The sequence below is a fragment of the Frieseomelitta varia genome, unplaced genomic scaffold, assembly GCF_011392965.1.
Source record: "Frieseomelitta varia isolate USP_RPSP 00005682 unplaced genomic scaffold, Fvar_1.2 scaffold_483, whole genome shotgun sequence".
In the NCBI taxonomy this organism is placed as follows: Eukaryota; Metazoa; Arthropoda; class Insecta; order Hymenoptera; family Apidae; genus Frieseomelitta; species Frieseomelitta varia.
Window position 1 is genome coordinate 453,496 of NW_025110238.1, and position 16,077 is coordinate 469,572.

The window sequence follows — 16,077 nt, forward strand, 5'->3', positions numbered from 1 at the left end:
ATAAATTTTTAAGTGCACATTGACAATATATAAAAGATACCTGAAAAATATTACTGTTATTATATAGATCTTATATATTGCAACGATACATCAAAAAATAAATAAAATAATTAATTCTTAAATCTTTCAGTGCACTTTGAAAACAATAATTAAGACTGCTAATTAAATGCTTTGTGAAAATTTTGTGATAGAGTCTGTACAAATCGAAATATAAAATATATTTTTAAATATTTTAATACATTAAATACTTTTAATTGTTGCATATAATTGCATATGTATGTAATTTATATTTAGTAGTTGTCTGCTACTAAACGGATATAAGTTATGCATCAAAATTAGTTTCTCAAGACTCCCAGCGGTTCTAGTTACCTGCGAGCGCGCCATTGTAGAATTAGTAAAATTCCTAGACGGTATAGTAATATTTATCGCGTAAAATATTTTCAGGGGATAATCGTTTGAAACATTATGTTTTAGTTTTTTCCCTACTAAATTTTTTCTACAACTCGATTCGTTTGTGATCTCTATAATCCCAAAGGATTATTATGCATGAGTTTTTGAAAAATTTTTGAAAGTACGATGTTTCTTTGTTCAATTCTTGATGAATGTCAGAGACAAAGAATTAAAGCAAGGTTTGTCAGAAATACGCGAGAGTTAGTTATTTTACAGGTTTCTTATTCTGCTCGGTTCCCAGAACTGTTAGTGCCCTATGAATAAAAGCAATCGCGAGATCTTGCAATGTCGTGCGGTCACGTGACTCCGCGATCAGACAGTTATTTTTTTAGGCATGATGGCGCCAAACAGCAGTATCCACATTAATGTAAATATAATATCGATTTGGTGCACCGCGCGAGGAAGAAAGCCATCGGGTGTCCTTACGGAGGCTATTTGAGGGCGTCGAGTGAGCTCGACAGGAGCCCTCGGGGCCACGAAGTGAGTAAAACCGAGTTGGTCGCGGCTGCGACTCGAATTGCTAATGAGGACATCTTGGTTAGGCTGCCGTGACAGAGGCGTACTCGGACTACTGCCATCTCGGAGCTACCGATCGAAGAATAATTCGATCATTCACGATCAGACGTACCGGCTATTATTTGTCACGTGCATCATCGCGCGCGAAATCACCCTCTCCGCCGATAGATCAATAATAAGGCATTTACTGCCTTCCAACCATCTCTATCCTTTTCTGTCTCTTTCGTTCTTGCTCACTCTTGCGCGCGCGTGCGTGTTCATGTCCGCGTGTGCGTGTCGAACCTGTGCTCGCGTGTTCGTACCAACGTCGTGTGCGTGTACACTTACGCCTGTGCACACCGATGCACTCACGTCGCGTGTGCGTATTTACTTACACTTGTGTGCATGTGTGTTGAAATTCGATTGCGTGTGCGTCCCGATGTGTGTACGTGTGTATCGAGATTCGTGTGCGAGTCGAGCCTGTCGCCATCTGTATTGTCAATGTTGTCGGCCAGCAGGAGCACCACCAGCCCAATGGACCCGTGAGCATTTTCGACTCTCCGCCCGATCTTCTTCTAGACGTCAATTCACGGCCGCGAGTCTCGACTTCCTCGTGTCGAGTCATCGAAAGTCGTACGGCGATCCATCACGGTCGAGCCTCGGCGCCGCTCGAGCGTCGCCGCGGAGTAACTCCGTCGCAATGTTTACATGCCACCCGCCACGGCCATCAGTTTCACCACGATTATCGTGCATTTCCAACTGCTCAGCGTCTCGTTACGTTACGGGGAAACGATTTCGTTCAGATTCTAACTCTTTCTGCTGGACTGCCCCATTTATAACCTCTCCGCGGCGGCCATCGAGGATCAACGGCCGCAGACCCCCTGCAACACAATCGGTCTATACCATCAGTCCTTTTGTCCGAGTTTTATGCTCTCAAACATGTTTACGTTGCTAGAATCCCGAGATAAACAACCGAATATGTGCTAATTGGCAGAGTTGTGGATTTGTGTTGATTGAGTAGCTCTGAATTTCAAGTGTTACCTTCAAAAATTCACTTTGCAAAGGAATGCTTTGTGTCTTGAGCTTTATGATCTCTGTGTAATATCAGTCCCTTCAGACATAGTTGCTCTTATATTTTTCTTACGTGTAACAACATGTTTCCAGTTATTTTGATGAACATTGTTAAACAGTGTGTATCGTATGAAATATGTTTGAATGATCGTACTCCATGTATTTTTTTTTGTACACAGTTGGTGTTGTGTATTATCATTGTGTTTAAGTACCATTCTCAATAGATTTGTCTCTCTTTTCCATTGTTTTTTTGTAAATAGTTGTTAATTTAAAATAGTTTGACGCGATGCATACGTTGTTGATTTTATATATTGTTTTGTTTTCATTTTATATGTGACGTACTCCATTTATTGTATGTAAGCATGAAAGTTTTATTTTATGTAATACTCTTATTAAAATCATGCAACATTTGATAAATATTCCTTTATTTGTAAAGAATAGTTAATTTTGCACAGGGAATCATTTATAGCACTATAGATGCAATTGATAATTGTTTAAAGAAGTTTTGAATAAAATTATTTTAGTTTCCCTTTTAGTTAGGGTAAAGCTACAATTATGTTTTTTGTTGCAGCTCCAAGAGGAATCCGCTTTCTAGATAATAAATACATGGACGACTATGTAGTAAGTAATTGAATAATCACTTTCCTTTTCTTAATTTTCTTTTTTATCGTTTGCTTAATTTACAATAACAAAACGTTTTAGGGTGTGCACGGCTCACCTGCACGTGCCACGTATCGCTAGCTTACTTGGTATAGTAGAATGGCACAGCGAGGCAAGCGAATAAATAGAAACGACAATGATTTGGCGTCTTGCCCAGGCGCAATCAAAAGGCGCAAATGTAGGCTGGGTCCAGCGACGGGTTCGTCGTCGCTGGCAGCTACCATGGGGCCCTCAGAAGAGGAGGAGACGATGGCGTCGTCCAGTCAAGGAGGGGCATCCTGGACCCCCAGACCAGTCTGTGACATTAAAATCTCTAGTATATATAACCGCTCCTCTGCTGAGGCTCCTGCAGAATTATTTCGTAAGGATTTGATTAGCGCAATGAAATTACCTGACAGCGAGCCATTAAGTCCCAATGAATATTGGGTTATTACTGATCAATGGAAACAAGAATGGGAGAGAGGTGTTCAAGTACCTGTCAACCCAGACTCCCTTCCAGAACCAACAGTCACAATCACACAAGCAACACCCATAAAGCAGCACAGTGAATTTAAACTGTAAGTTTAATTTTTTTTTTTAAATATGTTTAAAAACAAATAATTCTAGACTATGATAATTATATAGCAAGTAATGTTATATTCTATGCTATACCAAATAATGCTCAAAGAGTAAAATCATTTTTAGATATTAGAGCATAATCTTGCATAATAAAATAGTTGAAGAAAGGATAGAATACTTTGAGAAATTGTTGATCTTTTTTGATTTTTCTAAAAAGATAGTAATATTTAAAAAATAATTTAAAACCAAATTCATATTCTTCATTCGTAAGAAAAGAATTCGCAAAATGTAATTTTTATTTTCATTTTTTAATTGAATTTTAAACATGTACATATTAATAATTACGAGTGATACAACATAAATAAACATAATACAAAGTCTTTTAGTAATTTCTTTTTGTGACAATGTTTTTTTAGACCCAAAAAGTTCGTAAGGATATCTCGTGACGATTATTTTAATCCTGAAGATCATCATTTAAGTACAACACCAGCACGAGCAGAAAAAGCTTGTGCCTATGACCTCGATGATACTGATATAGCTTGGTTGGATGTATTAAATGGTGAACGTGCACAGGTATATTTAAAATTGAGTAATTTTCATCATATGAAATTTTGTTACACGAATCAATTGAAATTTTTTATTTGATTTCTTTAAAAAATGAAGGAGCTTTAACTGCTTAGATAGTAACTCTACAGTAACAATATAAAACTATGTTTGTTCAAAATAGTACAAAATTTTATTACATTGCTGTATTATAATTTTAGGCTGGTCAATTGCCTATTACGGAATCGCAATTAGAACGTGTAATAGAAGAACTGGAAATTCGTTGTTGGGAAAGAATACAGACTATAGTGAAAAATGAAGAAGGTCTTGGTATTGAATATGATGAAAATGTGATCTGTGATGTTTGCAGATCTGTAAGTATTTTCTAATTAATTTCATAAACTAGCATTAACAATATTGAAACACGTTAAAACTTATTTTGCTAGCCCGATTCTGAGGAAGGAAATGAGATGGTATTTTGTGACTGTTGTAACATATGTGTACATCAAGCATGTTATGGAATTACGTCAATACCGGATGGTTCATGGCTATGCAGAACTTGTTCTCTGAGTCAACGACCAGATTGTGTTCTTTGTCCTAATAAAGGTGGTGCTATGAAATGTACACGTAGTGGCCAAAAGTGGGCTCATGTTTCTTGTGCTTTATGGATCCCAGAAGTCAGCATTGGCTGTGTCGAAAGGATGGAACCTATTACAAAAATATCCAGCATTCCGGTACATGAAATATATATATTATATACATGTGTTTAGTACAAATTTCATTAAATGAAAAAATAAAAATATTTGTTTATTATAGCAAAGTCGATGGGCCCTAATATGTGTATTGTGCCGAGAAAGAGTCGGTGCTTGCATCCAGTGCAGTATAAAGACGTGTAAGACAGCTTATCATGTAACGTGTGCCTTCAAATATGGCTTGGAAATGAAGGCAATTATTGAAGATGAAATGGCTGACGATGGAGTAAAATTAAGGGTATTGTTCAATAAAAAATTATTTTAAACATTATAGAAGAAATGAAATATTTTTATTTTCATATATATCAACTAATGTAAATATCGATTCAGAAAATATTAAATTATAAGAAAAAAATTTTTTAGAATTAAAGAATAACATAAATAATTTATCTGTAGTCTTACTGCCAGAAACATAGTAGAACAAATACAAAAGACAAAGTTCAAGGCACTGGAAGCAGTATAGGAAGTGGAGCTGACAAAGCAGGATCAGATTCCGAAGATGCGGAATCTAGGAGACGCAAAAGGAAAGACATGACTTCTGAAGAAAAAAATCAAGCGCGCGCTGCAAAGTACGTTTAATCATTTCCCGATCTGTTTTCCTTTATTAACTTTAGTTCATAAAGGAAAACATTGATCATTGCATTGTATGGCTACTATTTTTTCGTTAGACTACAAGAAATCGAAGCGGAATTTGACAAACACGTGAGCTTAAAGGATATCGCTTCACAGCAATTAGACGTAGATCCTGATGGCATTGTTTATATCTATAATTATTGGAAACTCAAGAGAAGGGTAAGTAAAGCTTAAAAACATTGCACATTGGTTGAAACTGATAATAATCTCCTATTAACTTATGACTCTTCATTTAAGATTATAATTATAAAAATAATTACATTCTCTTTCTGCAGTAATACAAGAATTTAAATTTAATTTTACCCCACGTTCTGGTTAAATTTCTATTGTTTTTTAAATAAACTAATATTTAAATTAACAATATGCAGAGAATATAGATATAACGTCATGTTGCATCAAGTTTCTTTCGTCGTGAATCAATTTTCAGTGAAATGTATTTGACATTTTCCAGGCCGGACATAACAAACCACTGTTGGCACCGCGTTGCGGAGAACTTTCGGGTAGCGGGTCTCGTAATCAAGGCCAAGCAGCAGATCTCGAAAAGATGAGGACATTCGTGCAATTACGCCAGGACTTGGAAAGGGTGCGGAATCTGTGTTACATGGTCGGCAGAAGAGAAAAACTTTGCCGAACATTTCTCAGACTACGGGAACAGACTTTCCATAAACAGGTTCTGGTAATGTCTGGTCCGCCTCTACCACCAGCAGCAGCCGTTGCCGTGATGGAAGCAAATCACGGACCCTCGATATACGACCGATTGTATTCCCATCCCGACTCGGAGGATCATACTCACGACTTCGACACGATCATTGCCAGAATCGCTGGTATAGACTCTCCGACTACCGAAGAGAAGAAGAGCCAGCAGCAGCAGCAGCAACAACAGCAACAGCAAGACTTCAACGGTGCATCTAGTAAAAAATTATACTTCAACGGCTCCGTCCGAAGGAAGAATCTCTATGGCAGTGATCTATCGTCTGTCAGTAGCAGCGAAACGGACGCGGCGAAGGCGAAAACAACTGAGAAATCGAAAACCGAGTCGAGCACGGAGGAGGAGAGCAACGTTTCGACAAAGACCAAGCTCCCGTCGCGAAGGAAAACGAAGAAGATTGTCCAGTCGGCCGGCAAGCTGCACTCGTCGCTCAGGGAGAACAGTGAAAACGAAAAGTTCGTGAACAGTAGATCGCACACGCTCGAGCACATGGAGAAAGAACTGGGGAGCGCCTCTGGCAGCGAGAGCGACGAATTGTTAACGTTAAGCGGCGGCGCGACAAAGCATTTCACTGCTTCCGCTATTTACTCTGACACTGACTCCGATTCCCAGGAACACGCGTCCCACTCTGCGGTGTTGATCACGAAGGCAGCAGTGAAAGAATTCTCCGCGGCGAATCTGTCGAAAAATTCGCAGAAAGGTTTCAGCAAGGACTCGAGACACGTCGAGTCGGCGTATCACAACACAGGATTGAAGAACAAAGAGAATCAGAATAAAAGCAGCAGCAAGAAGAAAGAGTACATACCCTCGGCGTTAATCGTCCCACAGAGGCAAGCTGCGAAGAAAGCATCGGAGATCATGCAACGTACGCAGCAAGGCAAGAAGGACAACTCGGCGCCGGAATCTATGCCAGAGATAATCAAATCTCCCGTCGAGGAACTGCCCAAGTGTTCCTCGTCGAAACAATCGAAAGACAAAAGCCCCAGTAAAAAGCAGAGGGAGAACAAACAGTTGAAAGAAACTAAAAACAACGACGTGTACGATTTCGACAAGGAGGACGGGACGGAGATTCTGGCGTACGTGCCGCAGAGGCAAGCTGCAAAAAAGGCCGCGGAGCACATCAAGAGCGGTATGGGTACCAAGACTATACAGCAAATCGAACAGGAAACGCTCGACGGAAGGTCGAAGAAGGAATCCCCAGAGACGGGGAAACGAAAGGAGATCAAAAGGGACGATTCTTCCAGAAAAGAGGAGCTCGCTTCGCGAAAAGAGGAGACATCCTCCTCGTCGTCGTCGTCGTCATCCTCTTCGTCCTCCTCGTCATCTTCGTCCTCTTCTTCGTCCTCCTCCTCCTCGTTCTCCAGAAAAGACGAGGTCGTCTCGTCCAGAAAGGAGGAGTTGGTGTCGAAGAAGGAAGAGTCCCCCTCTAGGAAAGAGGAGATCATCTCGAAGGAGAGCCGTTCGAGGAGACCCGGAAAGTCGAGCGAACGGAAGTCGATACTTTCGAGCAACAGCGACAGCAACAGTAGCAATAACAGTTGTAGCAGCTCGTCGGAGAGCAGCAGCGACTCCGAGAATCCGGAACGTAGGAAATTCTCAGACGAACTGATGGACATTTCCTCCTGTACCACTTCCTCTGAAAGCGACACTCCGGGCAACAACAGGACGAAAGGAAAACCGATGGCGGTTTCAAGCGCGGCTAGCAAAAGGCAACAGTCCGGTATCAACAAGGGATCGCCGGAACGACAGGATGCTGAGAGAAAGCAAATATCTGGGCGGAAACTCAAGAAGCTGCCCGAGAAGAAGCTTAAAACTTCCGATGGGCGGCGGGGACCTGAGTTTCAGCCGCCTACTGAGAGAGAGGAACCTCGTAGAACCTCCAAAGAACAGCAGCAGCAGCAACACCAACACCAACAACAACAACCACAGGCACACCAGCAGGAAGCAATTGTCAAGAAGCAAGATCAAAGAGACAACAAACAAAAACAATCATCATCATCATCATCATCAGCAGCAGCAGCAGCAACAGGAACGGAGGCTAATGAGGATCTGCTCATTAGGTCTGGAGATCATGATGGGCCGAGAAGTGTTTCTGGGTCCAGACCTCCCAAAAAGTCGGGTCAGGCTAGTAAGCAACAGTCCCTGGCAAGAAAGGAAGATAAGAAGGCGAAGTCTGAAAGCAGAAAGCGAAAACCAAACGAGGCCGTTGCTAAGGATGAAAAGAGCGGGAAAGAAACGATCAAGAAACCGGAGAAACGTCTAGCCGACAAGCAATTCTCGATGAAGATGGTAGAGAAGAAGAACGTGATAGATGAGGAGAGCAGCAGGAAGGACGAGCAGAAGGTGGTCGATCAGGGGAAAGTCATCGAGTGCGTGGAGAATTCGTCGAAGAGCGAGGAAAAGAAAGTGAAGAAGATCGGTGGCAAGGACGCGATCAACACGTTGGAGGAGGAAATGAAGCAGCGTAGAGCGGAGAGGGACAGCCCGAAGAAGTCGCTGAGAGGATTGGACAAACTGTTGGAGAAACGCGAGCATCACGACAAGATGTCCAAGAGCAAGAATTCCGAGGTGAAGGTCGAGAAGGTTGCCTGCGACGAGGAGAAGGAGGAGAAGGAGTCAGTGGAGGAAAACCGGCAAATGAAAGAGCTCGTGAAGAACGAGGACCGCGAGAACCATGTCAACGAAAGCGACGTTGTTATCGAGAGGCCAAAGTCGGAGGAACAGATGATGGAGGAGGAGATGATAAAGAAGGATATCGTCGACATGCCACAGGTGGAGAAGCTCGCAACTGGAAAGAGGAAATCGGATCGGAATCAAACGAAGTGTTTGGACGGGGAAACTGTCGAGCAACGTGGCATCGAATCGCCGCAGAATCTCGAGCCGCAGTCCATTCTCGTTGAGGAGAGCGTGCCGAAAGAGAGCGTGAAAGATCAAGAGAACGTCAAGTCCGTTTTGGAAAGAGTCGAGTGTGAGAAGGAACATCAGAAACGGCGAAAGTCTGGGAACAGATCGATCTTCTCGCCGCAGCACGGCAAGGACGCGAGTGTATCGGAGTTGTTCGACTTCGATCAGGACATGCTGACGGAGGAGATCGTGAACGAGGACGGATTCGGTATATCGAGAGACGTGGAGGAACGCGGTGTACCGTTGAGCTTCTCGTTCAACAACGAGCTGTGGTTCAAGGAAGACTCGAAGGAGGACAGCGCTAGGGAAACGTTGCACCTCGTGGAGAAATTGCGGATGGAACTCTCGAAGAAGTCAAATTCTAGTCAGTTCGAATCAGAGGCAGTACCTGCCGATGGCGAAATTAAAAAGGAAGAACCACCGATCGAGAAGACGTACGAGCAACAGCAACAGCTCACGCAGCAACTTCAACCGCAACAGTCACCACAGCTTCAACAACAACAACAACAACAACAGCAGCAGCAGCAGCAGCAGCAGCAGCAGCAGCAAGAACTTGCTCAAACTCAGTTAGAAAAAGAGGCAAAGATCCTCGAGCCTATCGTGGAACGTGAGATTATGAACGTGAAGAACGTTGAAATTCCCGAGGAGGAGGTAGCTATCAACGAGACCCGTCCCGGCAGTTGCAACAAGACCACGGTAGAGGAGAAGAGGAAGGCTTGCTACTCGAGCGACAGGTATGCAGCGTACGAGGAGGATCGCGAGGCGAGCAAGGTGAGCTTGGTGGAGCGATCGAAGCTCGATCGCGCGGAGACGGACGAGAGATGGGTGCCCCCGAGTATCAACAGTTTCGAGCTGAGCGATGTTCAACACCTGAACGCATTGATGGAGACGCAGAATCGTCGATACGGCAATCATCAGTTCCCCAACGAAACTATACCGGAGAGCGAGCCTATCGCGCGTGCCCACTTAAACGCGCCCAGCATACAGGAGCAGTATCTGTTGCAGCAGTCGCATTCGATCCTGCAACACAGTCAGCAAGAATCGCACGAGAGGACGATGCTCGATCAACCGATACCAGAGGAGAACCCCATGGAAATGGTGAACAGACACCTGATCGGTTTGCCAGCGTCGGAGGACGACCAGGCTGCCGAGATGATGGACAGGGTGCTCGAGAAGGAGGACGACGTTGTCAGGCAACAGGAGTACGATCAAAATTCCCCGTACAACGACATAAACGGTCGTCCCGACACCAGGTGGGCGGAGAGTCAGGTTCTACCGTCTCGAAGGTCCACGTCCTCTTCGATTACCTCCGCCTCGTCCGCGGAGGACCATTCCATTCCACCGTACAAGAACGTGCCGAGCATTCCGTTCCCACCGTGTTCCATGGAGACGACGTACTACGCGGACTCCAGCTACGGAACTGGTCCAGTCAGCCTGTTCCCGCCGCAGTCCTGCGCAGCCCCGCTGCCTTACCCTTCCCCTGGACCGGCCCTCTTCCCACCGGCGTTCGGTGCAGCGTTCCCAGGCGCTCAGTCGTTGTTGCCGCACGTGAAGCCGCTGGAAGATTCGCTGAATCTGCAAGCTTCGCCATGCACCGCGGCGTTCACGTCTTCCTCGCACAACATGGCGCTCACCGCGGCCATGGTCTCGCCTACTAAGATAGTCACTCCACCGCCACCTCCGCCGCCGCCACCTCCGCAAGTCACCGTTCCACCCACGGCAGAACCGATAGAAAGAACGCAACAACAACAGCAGCAGCAGCAGCAGCAACAGCAACAACAACAACTTCAAACGCAAGTGACGGATTCACCCTCGTTGCCGATCAACTTCTTGAACACTGTGGCGCCGGAGAGTCACGCCAGCGACTCGACCGTCGTCGAGAACCTCCAAGAAGCATTGACGGACGGCAAGAGCCAGCAACACCCTGGGAAAAAGTCACCCTCGAAACCCACGAGGACCTCCGCTCGCGTAACCTCTCTGCAAGGAAAGTCACCGGGCAAGTCCCCGAGGCAGGAAGCTCAGAAGAACGTTGCCGGGGCGCGAGGTCGTGGCAGGGGCGCCAAGAACTCGGCGCAGCACTCCGGTTACAGGGGACGCGGACGAGGGAGGGGCAGAGGACGAGGTAGAAGCGGGCAAAGTTCCGGGCTCTCGCTGGTCGCCAGCGCGAGCATCGGGCAACACGACGACTCCATACAGAACAAACTGGTCGGCACGGTGTACGACTTCGACTCCGACGAGGATTCGACCAGCGAGGCGAACATCGCCGACCTGCGCACCATGAGGGAGCGGAAGAAGTCGACGGACGCGGCGGCAGCTGGCGTTGAGCGGAGAGATTCCACGGTAATGGCCTCCGGAGAAAGTGTCCAGTCGAGGCTGTCCAGTCCTGGAGGCAGCAAAAAGTACCTGGAGGACAGACGATTTTCTCCGGGTCGCGACGACGGAGTCGTTGTGGAGAGCCAGACGAACGCTGGCAGCTTCGACACCGTCCTACCGCTCATCCCAGGCCCCGTCGACATGAGAACGTACAACTCCACCCTCGACGCCTCGAGCTCCTCGACGTTGCACGGCCAGACGTACGAGAACCACTTCCTGGGGACGTTCACCAGTGTCTCGGCGAACGACCCCGCCCTCCCGGACATCGAGGAGGACCTCGAGAAGGAGTTGAGGTCCGCGCTGATCAAGCAAGGCCAGGAGGACTGCTCGAAGCCGAATTTCGACGCGAGTATCGACGCCTCGTCGTCCGGCTTCGTGGACGCGAACAAGGTCTCCCTGACGGACTCGAGGAACCAGCTGAAGGTGAAGATCAAGGGCCCGTTCCTGGACGCGAACTACGTCGCTACCTCGTCGGTGCCGCCGCTCGCGCAACAGGCGCCCGTGATAATCGCCCCAGCGGCTACCAGTGCTTCCATCGCTTCCGGTACCTCGAATCTCCGACGGATGCGCAAGAAGGAGTTGCTGAGACAGTACTGCTCTCAGGACATGAACATGGACGAGCCGGGCTGTGGCAACCTGGCCACATCGGCGCCGATCATCATGCCGCAGATCAACCGCACGGTGATCACTATACCGAAAGCGGTCGCCTCGATGACCAGTATACCGACGAGGGAGGACTACAAGGCGGTCGTCGACGCGAACATGGAGAAGAAACGAAGGAAAGAGAGGTCCGCCGGGTTCCTGGATGCCAACGAGGAGGAGGGCGGCGTGGAGAGGAGGCGCGGCAGTGCTACGAACGGTGCTAGCTCGAGCGGGAACGCTCCGGTCGGTAACACGGATCGGAGGAGAGGCAGGCAGAGCAGCGGCGGTAGATCGGCGACCACCGCCACAACCACCACCACCACGAACAGCGGGCCACCGAAGCTGAAGATCAAGATCGGCAACAGCATAATCGGCGGTCAGGAGAGCGGGCAGGACGACAGAACGAGGATCAGGCCGCCGAAGAAACGGCTGTGCAGTATTCCCAGCAGCACGCCGAGCATCGAGGAGCTGAGGAGAGAGAGCATGAAGTTCAGGCGTATGATCATGGCCGGTTTCGACAACGACGAGAAACTGCGGGGCAAGAGCAAGAAGGACAAGAACGGGAAACGAAAGAAACGACAGTCGAGCAAGAAGGAGGCGAGGGTGCGTATCCTCGAGGGTGGGACCGCGCCGCCGAAGTTGATAATAAGACTGGGCAAGGGTAACGATTCACCGGACGAGTTGCCCATCTTGCTTACCGACGACGAGGAGGAGGAGGAGGAGGAACGACACCCGACCGACAGTAGAGTGGGCCCTCCGCCTCCGGAACCGGCCAAGGACGAGCCGGTTTACCCGTCGGTGGCTGCCAACATCGAGGAGAAACAGCCAACCGACCCGGACACCGGCGGCAGCGCGCCGAGAAACGTTCGTTCGGCAAAGGTCACGCCGATCAGGTTAAAATTGACCCGCTGCCAGGAGGGATACGAGCTGAAAGGCCCGCCGGACCACGGCGAGGAGTCCGGTTTAACGACGGAGAAACCGGAGCCGAGTCCCGACGTGACGAACGAGATGAGAAATCCAGCGATCAAGGGCCAAGAGGAGGAGGAGTCTTCTAGGGAGGAGGAAGAGGAGGAAGAGGAGGAGAACGGTGGTACGGTGCAAAGGGACTCCTCCGCGTGTCCTGCCGCGACAAGTATACCGCAGGGATGCCAAGTTAGGTGATAATTAATGATACTCGTGGAGTAAAATGAAGCGGAGGACATGAACACGATGATACACACACAAGGTGCTTGTACGACTTTTGTACGATCGAATAAAAGAAAAATGGACTCGATTACACGCTTGCGGTTACACTATGCTGTGAAAAGCACGTTGCCGTAATAAGGTGAAAGACTGTTCCTCCAAGAGAAATACGGTCCGAGAAGATCGAGGTACTGCATGTTCTTCACAAGACCAATTTTACCATATTTTGTTGCAGCGTATCATTGGCTTAGTGAGAGAGTATAAGAAAGAAAGAGAGAGAGAGAGAGAGAGAGAAATAAAAAAAGAAAGAAAGAAAGAGAACGCTGATGTCGTAGGCTTCCAAAACTTTTCAGTTTTGGGGTATTTGTGCTTCAAATTCAGGTCAAATATTTTGTTAATATATATTACATTAAACCGAATGATACTATATCTCAATAATTAGTATCAACGTAAAACAGTTGGTGATTAAACGTTTTTTGCTTTGCAGATAGTTCCGTTTGGGTTCGAGATTATCAATAACTGTTATCGAATAATACTTATAATTGATACAATTATACCAAGTATAAACTTTGTCAACTGTTCAATCACTAAGCCTATGATGTGATAGTTTTTGATACAACATTTTTTACCAAGTTGTATGTAAGAATTACTTGCATTAGTCTGTTATAATATTTATATAGATCACGTTTTTTTTTTTAATTTTATTATTATATTATTTTTATTATTATTATTATTTTATTATCATTATTATTATTATTATTATTATTATTATTATTATTATTTTATATATATATATATATATATATATATATATACAGACACACACACGATGATTATTCTTTGTTCATCTTAATGAATTTCTTTCTATAAATCTTCACCTTCTTACGGCAACAGAAACACGTGAAACAAAAAAACGCTCATTTCGGCGAGAGGAAACAAGGTGGTCGCGACTTCTAAGATATACTCGTTTTGGACTCGCTTCAAGGGACGTTCTCTCACGTTAAAACGAGAAGAACTTATACTCCTCGAGAAAAAAGAGAAAAGAAAATAGTAATAATAGTAATAATAATAATAATAATAATAATAATAATAATAATAATAAAAAATAATAAATAATAATAATAATAATAATGATAATCCGGTTTTATTCTTAAAACAATACTCGACGAGATGAAAACGGGCGTGCCATTTCGCGGCGGCGGCGGCGGCGGCGGCGGCGGCAGCGGCGACGACGACGACGAGAGATGTCTGTTTTTTCCTTGATAAGAGAGAAAGCAGATCGAAGAAACAGTCGAGGTTGTTGACGAAGATCTCCATGGAATCGACACGTGTGTGAATTCAACGGGCCGTGAAGTTGTAGAAAAAGAGGAAGAGGAAGGAAAAAAAGAAAAAAAAGAAACGAAAAAGATTCTGCAAAACGAGACTGTGTATGCGTCGTGCACGTCTGAATTACATACGCGTGGTGTATAACATTGAAATGAGGTACCAGAGAAAAAAGAAAAGATGAGACGAAGAGACGAGATTTCTTGAGATTACTTCGTACACGGCCTCGTCACTACTTTTCGCAGTAAGAACTAGTTAATTGTACATACTTGTAATCTACGATTGTATTTAGTTTAAGTCAAATAAGAGTGGAGTGTATGTGCGGCGAGTGAACGAGAGAATGAGTATGAAAGAGAGAAGAAAGAGAGAGAGAGAGAGAGAGAGAGAGAGAGAGAGAGAGAGAGAGAGAGAGAGAGGAGAATGAAAGACCGGTGAATATGCGAATGTGTGAGAAAACTGAGCAAGAGATTTTGTAATCAGTGCGAAGCTTACGTGATGGCTGTGTTTTACCACGCGGTCCGATCTTCCAGGCAAATTAATCCTGGGCCGCGCAGAAACGTTCGGTAACCCCTCCCTCCCCGATAACTTGCTGGATCACTCACTCGATTGTGGATCCCTTCTCTCCCGAAACCAGAGACGGTCGGTTGACATTACGGTAGAAGTAGATGTATATTTAAAAGCAAAAAGAAAAAAAAAAGCAGAGAACACACAGTAAACAAGTAAAAGAAGTAAATAGACTTTTTCGGACGCTGAGAAATCCGAGGAAGAAGAAAAAAAATGTAATTTAACTGAGTTATATAGACGAGGACAATCTTGCTGCGCAGTAGCGAATTTCTTCGATGAATTAGATCAATTAATCGTATAGTCTGCCGCAATAATACGCATCAATTGTAATTGCGCAGTTGTCACTTTGGTATACGAGTCACGGAATTATCATTGTCGTTGGGAATATCTATTCGCATCTAGGATTAAACACGTGTAACGATGAACCGTTCTTTTTATCAAAGTAAACTCGTAAAAACACGCATTTCTCAACGATTCGTTATGACATTATACTTATTTATTTATATACAGTATATATACAGTATCGTAATGTCAGTTGTCGTTTACGTATTAAAGTTATACATTATACAGGATGTTTCGCCTAACTTGTACATCTTAAGTAACTTTAAACACTGTGTATTTGATGAAAAATTATTATGTACAAAAGTTACATAGTTTGGAGGATTATGTGTATATTTTATACACATAATTTGACAATGAATTATTTTGTATTATAAAGAAAAAAAAGTATTTATCTATATCGAGACACTATTAGTTTAGGAAATATTTTAATTTTACGATATTTGTAAAATCTTATGAGAGACAAGGAGAGTACGAATGTACTGCTCTTAGTCTTCCTCGATAGATTTTACAAAATTAAAGACAAAACGTTTAATATCTCACGCAACTAATAATTTTCTGCTATACATAGGTTAATAGATAATAATGTCTAGAAAAACAAACTATGCAACTTTTTTACATAATAATTTCTTAGGCGCATAAATTTAAAGTTATTTAAAATAGGCAAGTAAGGTGAAACATCTTGCGTATATTCTACACCGAGTAATAAAATGTTAATAATTTATTCTCTATTTAGTGTAAATAAGTTCGATACAGAATGGAAGTATCTTTTTTTATACAGTAGCATAGTTCGATAGTTGATTCATTCTCGCCTCTCTTTTCTTTTTTTTTTTTTTCTTTTTTTCTTTTTTTCTTTTTCTTTTTTTTTTTTTGTTTTTA

General features: G+C 44.5%; 1 protein-coding gene across 4 annotated transcripts; it reads left to right on the forward strand.

Annotated features, from left to right (window-relative positions):
* The first annotated feature begins 657 nt into the window (after positions 1 to 657).
* LOC122532929 (PHD finger protein rhinoceros) lies at positions 658 to 14,345 on the forward strand. 4 transcript variants are annotated; one of them, XR_006307609.1, is made up of 12 exons: positions 658 to 930; positions 2,588 to 2,637; positions 2,719 to 3,233; positions 3,651 to 3,807; positions 3,999 to 4,151; positions 4,224 to 4,511; positions 4,594 to 4,767; positions 4,926 to 5,098; positions 5,198 to 5,321; positions 5,614 to 13,160; positions 13,460 to 13,607; positions 13,867 to 14,345. XR_006307609.1 is itself a non-coding variant. In XM_043662136.1 (10 exons), the coding sequence occupies exons 3-10, from the start codon at positions 2,776 to 2,778 to the stop codon at positions 12,949 to 12,951; spliced, it is 8,865 nt and encodes a 2,954-aa protein (XP_043518071.1). In that variant the 5' UTR covers positions 1,947 to 2,043; positions 2,588 to 2,637; positions 2,719 to 2,775; the 3' UTR covers positions 12,952 to 13,268. The 4 variants fall into 4 exon arrangements, 1 of the variants encoding a protein (XP_043518071.1); XR_006307608.1 differs by lacking the exon at positions 658 to 930 and adding an exon at positions 1,410 to 1,487; XR_006307607.1 differs by lacking the exon at positions 658 to 930 and adding an exon at positions 1,709 to 1,840.
* The last annotated feature ends 1,732 nt before the right edge of the window (positions 14,346 to 16,077 follow it).